This window comes from Podarcis tiliguerta (genome assembly GCF_965153285.1).
Source record: "Podarcis tiliguerta genome assembly, chromosome: 11".
Classification (NCBI taxonomy): Eukaryota; Metazoa; Chordata; class Lepidosauria; order Squamata; family Lacertidae; genus Podarcis; species Podarcis tiliguerta.
In genome coordinates, this window is record NC_139544.1 from 33504737 (window position 1) to 33520480 (window position 15744).

The 15744-nt window shown below is 39.2% G+C and overlaps 1 protein-coding gene across 3 annotated transcripts in view; it reads left to right on the top strand.

The window, feature by feature from the left end:
- BDP1 (BDP1 general transcription factor IIIB subunit) overlaps positions 1–14195 on the top strand; it is a 47030-nt gene extending 32835 nt beyond the window's left edge. For 2 of the 3 annotated variants that reach the window (XM_083403594.1, XM_083403596.1), the window contains exons 32-42: positions 117–432; positions 1229–1386; positions 1688–1841; positions 2327–2492; positions 3788–3839; positions 5386–5584; positions 6541–6766; positions 8623–8665; positions 9697–9991; positions 10489–10720; positions 11974–14195. In XM_083403594.1, coding sequence (XP_083259720.1) covers positions 117–432; positions 1229–1386; positions 1688–1841; positions 2327–2492; positions 3788–3839; positions 5386–5584; positions 6541–6766; positions 8623–8665; positions 9697–9991; positions 10489–10720; positions 11974–12096 — 1964 coding nt within the window. In that variant the 3' untranslated portion in view covers positions 12097–14195. The remainder of the gene's footprint in view (positions 1–116; positions 433–1228; positions 1387–1687; positions 1842–2326; positions 2493–3787; positions 3840–5385; positions 5585–6540; positions 6767–8622; positions 8666–9696; positions 9992–10488; positions 10721–11973) is intronic. The other variant, XM_083403595.1, reaches the window with a different exon arrangement.
- The last annotated feature ends 1549 nt before the right edge of the window (positions 14196–15744 follow it).

Sequence of the window (15744 nt, forward strand, 5' to 3'; positions counted from 1 at the left end):
ATTTCAAACTGTAATCTTTATATCATCCCAACTGAAATTGCACAGTATAAATGTTTGTTATACGTAAATTAAGAATTTAATTATTTTCAACTTTTTTCTTTTTGTGGAAAAAAAAGAACCAAAAATTCAGGAGTTTCCCAGTAAAGATGAAATGAATGTTACTGATAGCTTCCCAAATGAGTGTCACGAAGAGCAAAGCACAGTCCATTGTCATATGCAACATCCTGCCCCTTCAGAAAATGAATCGCTTTCTTCGGTCAGTGCAAACGTAACTGCTGCAGAGGATCATATTGTTGAACCATCTGGCTTGGAAGTTTACTTACAGGAAGCAACTAATGTGTCACTTTCAAAAAATACGAATAAAGCTGCTGCACAGCATTGCAGTACATCAGTTTTGGAAACATGCTCAGAGGAAACAGCTAGAATCAGCAGGTTTGCATTGTTCTATTTAAAAATCTGATTGTGTTAGCTAGGAATCCTCCTCATTCTTCAGGTTGTAAGAAGTTTTACCATGATAGCATGATATCACCTAGCTCTTTTCCATTCTAACTTGATTTTTTCAAGCCATCCCATGCAAATATAAATAAATGGACAACATTGGTGTATAGTGTTTTGTATCCTGAATAGTCTTCTTCATCTTCAGTCTATGATTTTTAGGACTAGGTCACTCACTCTAAAGCTGCCCAAACACATTAGGACATATAATTGTGCTTGCCATGTGGTGGTGAAGACGGCAAAGAAGACATTCTTTGTTGCATTTGCCACATCCTCAAGGGCTCGGCTGGCATTTTTTGGCTGTGTATCCAAATATTAGTTACCCCAGATTCCCCTTTAACAAACTGTGATTAGTTTGAGTAGTTGACAAGACGCTTGGGGGATAAAGCCCCTTGACTTTGTAGTGGCTTGGATGCCACTATTATGGCAAATTTGGTCAAGGTGTCCAGTGCCACATCTGACCAAGTGTTATGGAATTGTGGCCTGATGATGTGGACAAAATTCTTGCACTAATGTGTACAACCACATGCCCTCTGCACCTCTGCCCTTCTTGTCTAGTTAAAGCTAGTTGAAGCGGGGTGGTTGGTTGCGTCCAAGGTGTTTGAAGTGAACTGTCACAGACATTCCGATGCCTTTTCCAGATTGGTTGCATTGCTAGCTAAGATTTTGACTATTTCTGTTGGATAAATGTTGAAATTAAGGGTACTCAGTGGTGGTTTCTGTTTGTCTGCAGTGATTTACTGTCATCCAAAGGAGATCAATCATCCAAACAAGCAAGATGTAGATTTCCTAAGCCTAAACCAAATCTTAACAGAAGTCTGAGGCTGAGCAAGAATGCTTCTCAAAAATATGTTGATTCGTGTATTGAACAATCTGAAGAAATCCAGAATGGTAAGTTTTGGTTCTTGCACTTAAAGCATTTAGTTATCAGGACTTTACGAATCCCTTTCCCTGTGCAGAAATTGTACTCTGTGCTTGTGGGGATGTTTTCTGAGAATATCTGATTTCATTTTTCCTAAATTCTGGCCCCCAAATGTGCATCCAAACCTGCATGTACGTGTGTATGTCTGTTCACCCTTCCAGCTGGGGATTGGGTAATGTGATGCCCTTTCAATGTTGTAACCTCATCCAAAATAGTATATATTTATTCCGCAAAGTATACTGAGTGGTGTTTTAATGTCTAAAATAATAGAAAAGAAGGTGTCAGACAATACAATAGAAGAGCAGAAAGTTGAACTGGAAAAGAATCTCAAATTGAATGAGCTAACTAAGAGCAGCTTTGCAGAGAAACATAATCTACAGCTTCCAAGTTCTGGTCCTGCCATGCAGAAAGACAACATAGAAAGGTAATAACACTAATAATTTTCACATGCTAGTACTTTTGGTTTCCCTCTTAGATATTTTGAGCTGCTGTACGTGAGATATGTAGTAAATTGTGTTTTATGGAATAGGAACATATCCAGTATATAGTTGACTAGAATTATGGGAAAATATGCAACTGCACATTTACTGGTTCTATATTTAAAGAGGGTGTCATTTTTTAGAGAAAAGAAAGGAAAATAGCATCTTTAATTGTTAAGCCCCGTCATCTCACCCAAGTAACTTTTGAGATGTGAGAATAATAAAAATCTTTAAGATACTTGAGGAAGACACTTTAAGACATTGTATTTTTTATTAGTTGAACTTATATATGGAACGGTTAATAGTACTTTTAATCACTTTGACAAACAGTGACTGTAAACCTGGCATCATTTGTTTCAAAGCTATGCAGCATGAAAACATTTAACTGATAAACATTTTATGAAGTGAAACTGGCTTAATTTTTCCAAAGAGACAACACGGTGAGAGAGACTTGGGAAGTTGCATCACTGTTAACTGCTTCAGAAGTTTCTCCAGAAGCAGACCCTCCTGAACCACCCGGTGGCTGCAGCACAAACATCAGTGTCCAAGTTTCTGCTCCAGCTGAACACCAGTTGTTGGCAATTGAACCTGCACAGGTATTTATTTTATATAACTAAAACTGCTACCTTATGGGAGAGAATAAAAGGAGGAAGCTGCTTCAAGCGCGCGCACACACACTGAGAGAGAGAGAGAGAGAGAGAGAGAGAGAAAGAAAGAAAAAGAAAGAAAGAAAGAAAGAAAGAAAGAAAGAAAGAAAGAAAGAAAGAACCATTATAGATAGAAGCCATTCTGAATACAGTAGTACATTCTGAGTGTTCCTGATAGTTATTGCACAAACGACACCCCTGCTTATATGTATATTGTCTGCCTATGTGTCAATCATGGCCCTGGCCCTCATTCTCAGGAGGAGCTGGCCAATCCAAAGACGGCTACTGGCTGAGGAACTGGACTGGACCGACCCTTCAAGAGAGACTGTTTTTTGAACAAGCGGAGGTAGGGCTTGAGGGGGTGGACTGTGTGTCATAAGGCCTCAGGTCGCCTCTCAGCCTTTATTAGAGCACATTAGTCACTTAGGACTATTTGTGACACTGCAGTCATATTGCTGCCTTGTGGGTTCCTTATTGGAATCAGGACAGGATATTCTTTCCTCCTACTAGATCTCTTTTTCCACAAATGGTTTCCACATCCCTGCTTGTTTCTTGCTAAACTGTATTTTCTATTTATTTTTTAAAATGTTGCTTTGAATTTGGGGTTTGATCAATCTTTTCTTTTTTGATTTGTCTTTAATGGTCTTAACACAAAAGGCATGTCAGACTGTTCTTCTGACAAGCATTTAAACTAACTTTTGTTGTAAATGTGCAAAGATACTGTAGGAAAATGTCATCTGTGAAGCAGCCTCAAGCTCTGTGGGTTTGGATGAACACTTCAATAATTAGAATAATTGAAGGAATTAATTTTCTTTTAGTTACTGAGCAATCTTTTCTGTGAATCACTTAAGGCAGAGATTGTGCTATAGGCCAAAGTTGTTCGTTTCCATGTAGTTATAAGGTAAATTTATAAGCAAGATTTTATTTCCTAATAGTACATGTTTCCAGTCAAATATTCTTTCTTTTGGGTTACAACTTTTGCCAAGTCTCTTTCCTTTATTTCTTAGTGATGTTCTTTCAAAGAAGGAGATCATGTTTATTTATTTTAAAAGGGATTTTTACTCCACTCTTCTAAAACATTCTTGCCAGGTGGCTTGGCAGAGGGGAACAACATGGATAAAAATATGTCTTCCTTTTAAAGCAATTATCAATAATTTTTCATTGCTTTATTTTTCCCTTTATCTTCTGAACATTAGTGTTATTTGGCAAGCTTGTGATTTTTATTGTGATTTTTTAATTGCTAGACTGAAGCAGCCAAGTGTTCCAGTATTTCATCCACCACAGAGATGACTGCAGGTACATTTTACACTGTTTTATGATCACATATTTGCTGCTTTAGGGAACTAGCTTCACGTAAACATTCGTTATGCACTTGTCATTTACAAGTTAGATTAAAAAGAAGAAGAGACAAATGCAAATGTGGATCACCATAACCTCCCCTCCCCCGGAACTAGGTATCATTAAGATGTCTCAGACTGAAGCATCTAATGGGCTTATACATCAATGCTTTGGTGAAGATTGAAGAGTTCTCCCTTTGAAACACTGTTACAACCAGTTCTGATTAATTTTATTGCCTACGCGGGTGGCGCTGTGGGTTAAACCACTGAGCCTAGGGCTTGCCGATCAGAAGGTTGGCGGTTCGAATCCCTGCGACGGGGTGAGCTCCCATTGCTCGGTCCCTGCTCCTGCCAACCTAGCAGTTTGAAAGCACGTCAAAGTGCAAGTAGATGAATAGGTACTGCTCCGGTGGGAAGGTAAACGGCATTTCCGTGCACTGCTCTGCTTCACCAGAAGTGGCTTAGTCATGCTGGCCACATGACCCGGAAGCTGTACGCCGGCTCCCTCAGCCAAGTAAAGTGAGATGAGCGCTGCAACCCCAGAGTCGGTCACAACTGGACCTAATGGTCAGGGGCCCCTTTACCTTTACGGCTGGGACATGGGACCGCAGCTTGCTGACTCTGCCTTTAGGCCTGCTTGATGGCCACACTTGGCATCTCCCTTACGTACCGTGCATTCTTGAAAAATCCAGTTTGTAGAATTCAAGTTGTGCTGTCAAATTCCTAGTTTTATGTGGGATGTTGATCACTCAGTTTGAGTCTATGTGCATGGAATGTGTTGCTATAAGACACTATGCAAACAAGATTTCCACATGTGGAGATTCAGTGGGATAGGCACTTGGAATGGCCTGTAGCAATCCTTCTTTCCCTACTACATGTAGCGATAAAATTAAGTATAACTTCAACATTGTACATAAGGCTTCTTTGCATTTGCTTCTGTGGACACAAAAGTTACTAAGAAAACAGCAATTTTGGTAATAGCTAATGTTTATACTAATAAGCTGTCAGGAATGTTTTTATAAATGTAAGGTGAGGCATAAATACTTAAGGAATAAAAATTGGAGTTGGCACATTATAAAATGTATAATGTAGTCTAATTACATATGATTTTAAAAGATATATGGATTCCATTTGTTTGGCTATATCTCTAATATGTGTTACAGTTGCCACTGCTTACATACAAGAAGGGAATTTGTACATGGCATTATTATCATGTACAAATTATCAATCGTATATCAAGGCTGGCTGCAGGGGGCAGAGAAAGGGACGATCTGCTGTGGAAGTTTGCTATCTGTTTGAACACCATTGGATACAGCCCAGGGTTGTATTCATTATGTGGCTGAGCATGGAGCAACCTTAATCTCTTCTTACAGCACTTGCATATCACTTTACTTGTGAAAATAAATAAAAAATACTGCAAGGGTTTTTGAAGAGAGTAACAGCATGCAGAACAATGTTATTTTATATATTATTAATCTTTTATTTCCCCCACATGTGTATCTTAGTAGTTAGTGCTGGAGTTGAAGAATATCCGAAGGGAGAGGAGCCAACCTTCATTTTAACATTGGTGGAAATCTCTGTTGGTTCAGAGAACTGCAGTGACGGATCCGGTTTGCTACAACAAACGTCTGAACAGCTGCTTCCAGCACCAGTTTTTTTTACCCCAGACAATCTGAACTCCACAGAAGTGGCAAGAGAAGATAAGTAAGTAATATTATCTTTTAATATGAACTGATGTTCGTTTGTTGGGTGTACTTAAGACTGGAGATGGTAGTGCCCTTATATGAGCATGCAGCTCCCAGAGAATTGGCCAAGATGGGAATATAGCCCTCTGGTTGAAAAAAATTAGTTATGCCTGATTTAAAGGGATATTATGGAAGAGAATTTGCCCTTTTATCAAATGAAAGTTTTGAGGGGATTCACCTTGTGGGAACATGAAATAGGCTCTCTGTTTCCCCTCTTCTTGTGGTCAGCCAAGTTATTCATGATAAAACTATTAGAACTGCCAGCTGATTAGAACTGTACCTTGTCAAAGGGCAAAATGTCTCCTTGTGAGCTCAAGGCAAGGAGCGACTTTCAGGAAAAGAGTAGTTTTTATGGCTCTGTCCTAAGCATACAGTAGTTACTTGGCCTGTAGTCCCATTGGTCTAAGTGAAACCTCTGCCAAGTATAGGAGACAAGCATTGCAGCTTTCAAAGGGCATTAAATTATTGCTATTAATGAGAGTTTTAATTTGATAATAATAATAATAATAATAATAATAATAATAATAATAATATTTCTACCCCGCCCATCTGGCTGAGTCTCCCCAGCCACTCTGGGCGGCTCCCAATCAAATGTTAAAAACAATACAGCATTAGATATTAAAAACTTCCCTAAACAGGGCTGCCTTCAGATGTCTTTTAAAGATAGGATAACTGCTTATTTCCTTCACGTCTGAAGGGAGGGTATTCCACAGGGTGGGCGCCACTACCGAGAAGGCCCTCTGCCTGGTTCCCTGTAACCTCACTTCTCGCAATGAGGGAACCGCCAGAAGGCCCTCGGCATTGGATCTCAGTGTCCGGGCTGAACAATGGGGGTGGAGACGCTCCTTCAGGTATACATTTACATTGAATTAAATAACACTAATTTCACAACTTTTGCATCGCAACTTTGTACAGCTTTGGATCCATAACAGCTGCTGTTGAAGAAAATGCTATCTCTTTGGACAACACTGCGGGGGCAGAAGGATTGCTGGAAGCCTCGTTGGAAGAATTGGCAGAGCTTGGTTCAACCTCTTGGGGGAATCTGAAAAGGCATGCTGAAGCCCTTGAAGAAAGCGGGAATGCCCCTGAGAAGAAAAAACTGTCTTCTCCTATAGGGGGAAACCTGGAAAGCACCAATAAGGTCAGAGATTAATTCAGAGAATCACAAAAGTTAGAACCTTTTGGGTTCACTATCTGTTGCCTGAGTGAAGAAAACTTGGGAGGCTGCATGAAAAAAGGATGGAGAAAGCACTTCTTATATGTCTCAGTGCTGTTTTTTGATGGCAGCAATAGAAAAGAGTCCATTTTTAAGAACCCTGAACTATGGTGAAGTGCTGCAATTGAAAACAACATGCTTTTTTTTTAGGATGTTCTGATGTTTGACTGCTTTCTTATGCACGGTAGTCCATTCCATTTTGAGAAATGTATTTATTTAGGGTATTTATTACAAAGAAGAAATCTAAAATTAACAAATGTTTTAAACCACTCATTTGGGAACTTTGAGCACCGGTGTTAAAGAATTTGGCTACTGAGTTGAGAATTAGTTTCCATTGTATTTCTATTTTGTGGTTGTTTAATTTGGAGAATTGTTAGGTACGTGCACATAGGAAAGCCAGTACAAAATGTCCCCAGAGACATGACTTGAAATTTCATCCTGAAAAGGTTAGCTACGGCTATTATATTGAGTTGTGGGATCTGCCATCTAAATTAATAATGCGTAGCTGCTATTGCTGTAGTCACATTAAAGATCATAGTGGCATTTGTTATCTTTCTACTGTATTTTGTAGAGTAATTCTTGTGTGTTTTTTTGCTGTGTATTTGTATGTGGACTGAGCTTTATTCATGTTTTAAGTTATGTTCTTTGTATATTTCTATGGGTAAAATAAATAAAAAATATATCATAAACAGATGCTGCAGATTAATTAAATTAACTATGATAATTTCTCTCAGGAAATTTAGTTTTGGAAATTAGGGGTCATACCCAATGCTGCAGCTTTACTGGCTCAAGGGGCTTAAATGTGCGCAATGGATTTTCCTTTTTCCTTCCTGTCCCCTGAGCACCATCCAAATCAGCTCTGAAGATCTTCCTGAGCAGATTTGGGGGAGATGTAGGAGGAGGAAAGTAAAAGTCCTGTTGAGCCATTGAAACCACACTGGTGCAACATTAGATAAAACCCTAGTTTTCCACTTTATGGGTTGCATCCAGTGCTGTGTGTGCCGAATTCTAGGTGCACAGTGGAACTTCCCTTTCCTTTCATCTCCCTGTGCACCCTCAAAATCTGCTCCAGGAGATCCTCCAACTCTCAGGGGCAGATTTTGAGGGTGCACAGGAAAGGAAGGGAAAGTTCTGTTGCATGTGGAAGTCTGTTGTGCTAACAGAACAGCAGTGTTGGACATGACCCCATGTTTAATCATTTGAGAACCAGGGAACAAACATGGGGTTGTGTCCAACATTGCTGTTCTGCTAGCACAGCAGACTTCCACTTATACAATATAACTTTTACAAGGCAAATTTTGTTGGATATATAAATTTATGGTCTCTCAACTTCTGATTTAGGTACCTTAGAGTAGACACGAGAAAAACAATTAATTGAAAACCCAAATCTAAATGGTTTTCTGGAAGCAGTGTTCAGGTTAGGAAGTACATAAATGAATTAGTTCATCATGCAAATTTTTGGAAGTCCACCACTGTCATAGATGTTATCTTGAATCCCCAAATAGATGTAGTATTTTTCCCTTCAAGATGGAGGATTTTGTAAACTGTTTCAATACATTTACCCTTAGCCAAATATCTTAACTCACTTGTACTGAAATATGTTGGGGGACAAATAATACTAATCTAGCCTTACTTCAGGAAATGAAGTTGATGTATCATTAAAAAGTTTAATCCCCTTCCTGTTCTTTCACAGTCTAAATAATAGAAGCAATTGTACTGTCCTTTTGAATCATATTTCTGAAAAGGAACTTATACTGATGTTCATATTTCCTTTCATGCAGGGCGCCTCTATTAAATCAAGTTGTATACCAAGGAAAGCTGCTGGTAAGTGAAATTTATATTGTTTTCACATACAAAGGCATGGTACATGTGATTTTCTATAGTTAGTTATTGATGTATGCCAAATGCATTATTGAATTTTTATTTTAACAGCAGACATTATTAATCACTTAATTAATTAAATTTCTATACTGAATTAATTAATTAAATTTCATCTGAATATCACAAGGCAGTTTATAATATACATAACATAATAGCAAACAAAAACAATACCTCACACAGTTTAAAAGCCCTTAGATATGTTTAATTAGCCAAAGGCTTGGGAGAAGAGGAATGTTGTTGCCTGGAGCATAAAAAGGCACCAGACGAGCCTCCCTGGAGAGAGCATTCCACAAAGGGGAGCCACCACAGAATAGGCCCCCCCAGATCTCTCATGGAGGAGGCACTCAAAGAAGGACTTCAGGTGCTTGCTGGGTCTGACTTGGTTCATATTGGGAGAGGCAGGCCTTGAGGTATTCCTCCGTCCAGATCAGAAACATCTTTCTTTCTTTAAATTACTTACATATCATCTTTCATTCAAAGAAATGCCGTGGTGGTTTACATGGCAATAAGTAAAATAAAAATATACCATATAGCAACAAAAGATCCACATCAGTAAAACAACAATAAAACATTTATTACAATTACTGTAGCCAGAGATGCTAGCAGCTGGTGAGCTTGGATGAAGATGTAGGTCTTCAATGGCAGAAGCACTCAACTGTCAGTACCCACCTGATTCCTGATTTTGAAACTCACCCTCTGGTTTCAAAAGTAGTTCCTCGTGTGCTGTGTGGTTGGGCAGATGCTATTTGAGAAATGCATCTATAGCCACTTTTGGATTCACAGAACTTGTTGTCTCTTGGTGTTGATGCTACTGAATGTCTATTTCTGTGGGAATATCTTATTTGTGGGGAATTGAGACAAATTTGTTGCTTTGTATAGAGTAAAATGGAATTTCCCTGTAGCAGATACAAGTAGCAGATTCTATATTTTTTTGCTTATTTATTTGTATTTGCTGTCTTCTTTTTTTAAAAAAGGGAAAAAGTCAGGAAAATCGAACATTTCAAAGAAGAAAACCACCTCCACCTCTAGACCAGTACCTAAATCTACGGAGGTAAAAGTAATGGAAAGAGAGCACCCTCAGTCTTCTCTGAATTTAGGGGCTGTGCTCCTTGATGAAGCAGCTGCTACTGGTGACCAAGTGTCAAGGACACTCCATGCAAGAAAATCAGAAACAAGTGAAAAACAGAAAAACTCAGCTGAAACCTGTAAATCTGTACAATCAGAGCAAGCTGGAGGCACAGCAGTCATTCCAAAAACACAATTATCCAGGTACTTATTTAGTAGCTGTTTTTAGTATGCTATGCTGCTCCCCCACTTTGTAGTAGTGCTGAAACAGCCACATGTGCTCATCACTAAACGGCGTTTCCGTGCACTTTGGCTTCTGTCACAGTGTCCCATTGCACCAGATGCAGTTTAGGCATGCTAGCCACATGACCCGGAAAAGCTGGGTGCAGATCAACGCCAGCTCCTTTGGCCTGAAAGCAGAGATGAGCACCGCACACCATAGAAGTCTTAGTTACCCTGTGGCACAATGGGTCAGTGCATCTGGCTGTTATCCAGAAGGTTGATGGCTCAAGCCCACCCATAGATGACTGTTAGCAGGATTCTTGCATTGCTGGGCGTTGAGCTAGAATAACCCTTGGGGTCCCTTCCAACTCTACAATTCTGTGATTCCCATGAGAGGGTTGTGTTTTTTAAAAAACTATCATTATCACCATATGTCGGACAATTTATCTTGACATTTGTATTATTTTTGTATTGAATAGGTCATATAAAAGATCTCTGGGATTTTTACCTTTAATTTGCAAAAATAATAATAGTGATGATGAAGTAACTAGTAAAGGGATTAAACAGCCTCTCCAGGAACCTCATATATTGATCTCTGAAAGCACTGTTGAATTTCCAAAGTTGTCCTCAAACAACAAGGAAGATACTCAAGAAAATAGTTCGTTTCCATCAACCTCCAACTCTCAGAATGGAACCTTCTCTACTGTTCAGGTATGCATGATTATATCTACACATCATCTATTAAAGTGTGTTGAACTCCGCAGCTCATAAGATAATGTCCCGTTCTCCATTTATTAGTGCATTCCTCATTGTGTTGTACACAGAAAGGTGCTTTAGTAGTTAGGCCATATTTTGTATGAATTGTTTCACTTTGTGACTGATGGAACGTAGAACTGCATGGCCTTTCAAAGAAAGGCACTGCCTGTCTTTAAATCTCTAGAAAATTTTTGTTTAACTTAATTATAAAAATTTAACAGTAATTAGTTCTCCACGACCTCCTTGGTCTTTTAGTTACTTAGTTCTCCTAGAAACATATACGGTAGGCTCCAAACCACTTTAAAGGTTTTTTTTTTACAATCAAACAGTGTATAAATTTTATAAAACAAACAAACATGGAAAAGTAAACAATTAAGCCAGAAACAAAACTTCATTGCCCTGTAGCTGTGTCAAAAACCTATGTAGAGAATGAAAGATATGTTTTTCTCCAGAAGGTATTTTTTAAGGACCAGGTCACCGTGTGCAGTCTGGTGTATGCTTTGTGGCTCTACATCATGATAAAGCAGGGTTTCAATTACTTCAAATCAGTGAAGTTATAGAGCAGAGACAGGGAACCTGTGGCCCTTGTTGGACTCCCAGTTCCCTTTAGCCCTAGCCAGCATAGCCAATTGTTATGAATGATGGGAGTTGTAGTTGAGCTACATTTCTCTACCCCTGCTGTAAAGACTACTGGCTATACCTCTTTAGTCAATAAGGGAATCTCTTCTTTATTGGGTTGAATCTAAAGCTTCCCTGAACAGAGCTCCTGTCACGGAAAGAGTGTTCTAAGAGACCACTAATGGGAGCCAACAATTTTTGTTGGTTGACCCCCCCCCCCACCACCCCCAGTTCCACAAATCTGCTCTGAAGGGTTTGGAGACGCTCCCACAACAGTGAGAGGTGTTGCATGGTGCTGCAGAGGACATGGGAAATTGGGGAAAAACAACCCACGTCTTCCCTGCCTCCTTTCCATGTAGAATTCTCCATTGGATCAAAAGCACTTCTGTTCATGGATGGACTCTCAAGCAAGAGCCACTTTTGGATTCAATCCATTAAAAAAATGTTTTAGAATAGCTACTGCAGTGTGATTTGTATAGAAAATTATATTCTGAAACAAGTGAGCAAAATCATGCACTCCTAGCAGATGTTAGTTTATTAGGCATACATTTAACATTTACATATTTCATATCTGTTTGTTTTTCTTGTAGATTTTATCTGAGTTATCTAAAAAGGAAGGCATTTCTAAGGAGCAGGAAAAAGAAGAAGAGCCAACCAGGATCTCAGAATATTTCTTTAGTGATATTTTTATGGAGGTGGATGATTCAGAATAATTGAGATGCTTATCAAATGCCTGGCATCCAAGAATGCACTGTAGCAGTAATGTAATGCCTTTGACTAGTCACAAGTTTTCAGTTGGCCCTTACATTTAATGCAGAATTATTTTTCTTTTACTATGAATAATCTATCATTTGGAAACACTGAAGAAAACAAAACTCTCTTAAGTTCCAAGATACTCGCAAGAACAGCACCAGATCTGTGTTTTATTTTGGTACAAGTAGTTTCTAGATGCATGGCTACACTTGAGAAATGCCATGAAGAATGAGCAGACACCATCTAAATATGATGCTCATGTTTGTGGGGGCTGTAAATTATCTTTACTTCTTTTTGTGAAGTAAATGTTTATGGGATGTGGATCATAAAATAAGCCAAGTTCTGATTTTAGTCATCTTATTAATATTATTATTTTATAACAAATGCCTATGTGAATTTGTTCAAAAATGTAATGTTTAATTTCTTTTCAATGTACAGAGATAAACGTGAAAAAATATTTATTTAAGTTGAATGTATAGAAATTTTAACTATGCCAAGTTAGTTCTGTCTGTCCTGGAGATAAAAGAGGAATTTAATATTACTCTAATTCTAAGCACTAAATTTTAAATGAAAAGCTAAAAACAATGAAAAGCATAAAACGACCCATCAAACACGCACTGACAAGGAGAAATTGGATGTTCAAGAATAAGATCAGCCCCAATATATAAAAGGATAATATATCATGATTATTACTGGTTCCCCCTCCCCCACTTTCGTTACCTGTTTAGATTTTTGACTTCTATCCTTCCCTGTTTATAGCCTTGGTTGGCGATGATTTTGCTAAAAGGCACAACTTCCATGTGACATTTTTGGGGAAACCTGTCTAAATCAGTTGTGCTCATTCTGAGAAAGGTGTCCTGTTTTCTCTGCATTTTTCTTGAACCTAGTAATTTGGATACCAAATTACTCCTTTACTACAATTAGCAATTGAATATAACTTTATTCTACATTTCCCCATAAATATTAATATTTGCAAATATTTGGAAGTAGTTGTTCTCACTTGCAATTGTCCAACCAGGCATACAATTTTGTAGCTGCTTCTCTTTCCCAAATCATCTGGTTTGTGACATATATCATCCCAAAACAAAATTACTGATGTTATTAAATTGGATAATAGAAGCATTACAGACTCTTCACTCTTCATTGATAGTTATCAGTAGCAATTCAGTCGATGTCCACTAAGTGTCAGTTCTTCACCAGAACAAACACTGTCCAAATGCTATCCAAATCTGCTTGAGCGGGTTGGACTACCCTCTGGAGCAGATTTGGGCAGGTGAAGTCGAAAAGAAAAGAAGGGAAACTCAATTGCACAAGTAAAAGTCCATTCGCACGACTGCACGTTGCCCAATATTTTAATTTTCTAGCTAACAAGTCTATATTTGCCTGCTGGTTTGAGCATTTGAATTTTGTTTCAATTCTGTCATATCTGAAGCCCCAAATAGAACAAAAAAAAAGAGCGCCAAATAAATGTGAATAATTTACCAAATGTAAATTTAGATCAACAGACTCGGAGAAAGTGGAATCTGTTCCAGTATGCTGTTACTTCATGTTAATCACATGGAGGAGATATAATGTACTCTCAAATTATGTACACTCAAGAGGCTGCTGAAATAATGAAATACGTTTTTATGTAATTTGCTGGAATTGTTTTAAATTACAAAGCAAAACTAATTGTTTTTTAGAAATCACATAAAAAGCTCAGCTAGAAGGTGCCTTATCTTTCCTTGCTAAATGGAAAGAACAATCCATCCTATTAGCTTTCACTGTAAACCATGTTTTCTTGGTTATCCCTTTTAAACGTCTTTAAAACATGCATATTTCTTTCATGAGTATTGTATATATTTAATGACAGAAGGGAACTAAATATGCTGGGTTCAGAAACAGAGCATTTCATTTGCATAAAAATATGATAAGGGGTTGCTGTCCTGGAAAGTGTGACACACTTTTTTCCTCAACTGTGTGTAATGTTCCTGTGGAAGCTTTTTATTTCAAAGAAAGCGCTAGTAGCGCTTGTGTTATATATGTAAATTATGTGAATAAATAATTTTGTACCACTGAACTTGTTAAGTCTTTCTTTAAAGGCTGGTGAGTTAGGGTGCAGTAAATAGTACTGCCAACCTAGCAATTGGAAAGCACATCAAAGTGCAAGTAGATAATAGGTACCGTCCCGGTGGGAAGGTAAACGGTGTTTCCGTGCGCTGCTCTGGTTTCGCCAGAAGCTGCTTAGGCATGCTGGCCACATGACCCGGAAAAACTGTCTGCAGACAAACATTGGCTCTCTCGGCCAGTAAAGTGAGATGAGCGTTGCAACCCGAGAGTTGATCGTGACTGGACTTAACTGTCAGGCTTCCCTGAATATGAGCAAGTGTGGCTCAGATCAGTGCCTGTCTGTAGAGATAGTGAGATAATTAAAAGACTTGTCCTAATTGTTTTTGTTTAGAACTAGTTTGTTTTTCTGCAAAATTGCAAGTGATTTAGCTTTAACAAATTGTAGGTCTAAGAGAACTAGCTGTGTCTACAGACTGTGATCCCTGTTAAGACAGTCAGTTTTTGAGACTAGTCAGAGCAGATGAAGTGTCTCTCAGCACCACCAGCAGCAAGATATTACCAACAGCAAGTTGTATGCCATATGTAATAACAGTAGGCTCTGTGATTATTGTGGACAGTGTTCTGTACCTACTGCTTTGTTGTTGTTGTTTAGTCATTTAGTCGTGTCCAACTCTTCGTGACCCCATGGACCAAAACACGCCAGGCACTTCTGTCTTCCACTGCCTCCCGCAGTTTGGTCAAACTCATGCTGGTAGCTTGGGACGCGGGTGGCGCTGTGGGTAAAAGCCTCAGCGCCTAGGGCTTGCTGATCGAAAGGTCAGCAGTTCGAATCCCCGTGGCGGGGTGCGCTTCCGTTGCTCGGTCCCAGCGCCTGCCAACCTAGCAGTTTGAAAGCACCCCTGGGTGCAAGTAGATAAATAGGGACCGCTTACCGGCGGGAAGGTAAACGGTGCAGCTTTGTCAAGCTGGCCACGTGACCCAGAAGTGTCTCTGGACAGCGCTGGCCCTCGGCCTCTTGAGTGAGATGGGCGCACAACCCTAGAGTCTGTCAAGACTGGCCCATACCGGCAGGGGTACCTTTACCTTAGCTTGGAGAACACTGTCCAACCATCTCATCCTCTGTCGTCCCCTTCTCCTTGTGCCCTCCATCTTTCTCAACATCAGGGTCTTTTCCAGGGAGTCTTCTCTTCTCATGAGGTGGCCAAAGTATTGGAGCCTCAGCTTCAGGATCTGTCCTTCCAGTGAGCATTCGGGGCTGATTTCCTTAAGAATGAATAGGTTTGATCTTCTTGTAGTCCATGGGACTCTCAAGAGTCTCCTCCAGCACCATAATTTAGAAGCATCAATTCTTTGGTGATCTGCCTTCTTTATGGTCAAGCTCTCACTTCCATACATCACTACTGGGAAACCATAGCTTTTAACTATCTGGACCTTTGTCGGCAAGGTGATGTCTCTGCTTTTTAAGATGCTGTCTAGGTTTGTCATTGCTTTTCTCCCAAGAAGCAGGCCTCTTTTAATTTTGTGACTGCTGTCACCATCTGCAGTGATCATGGAACCCA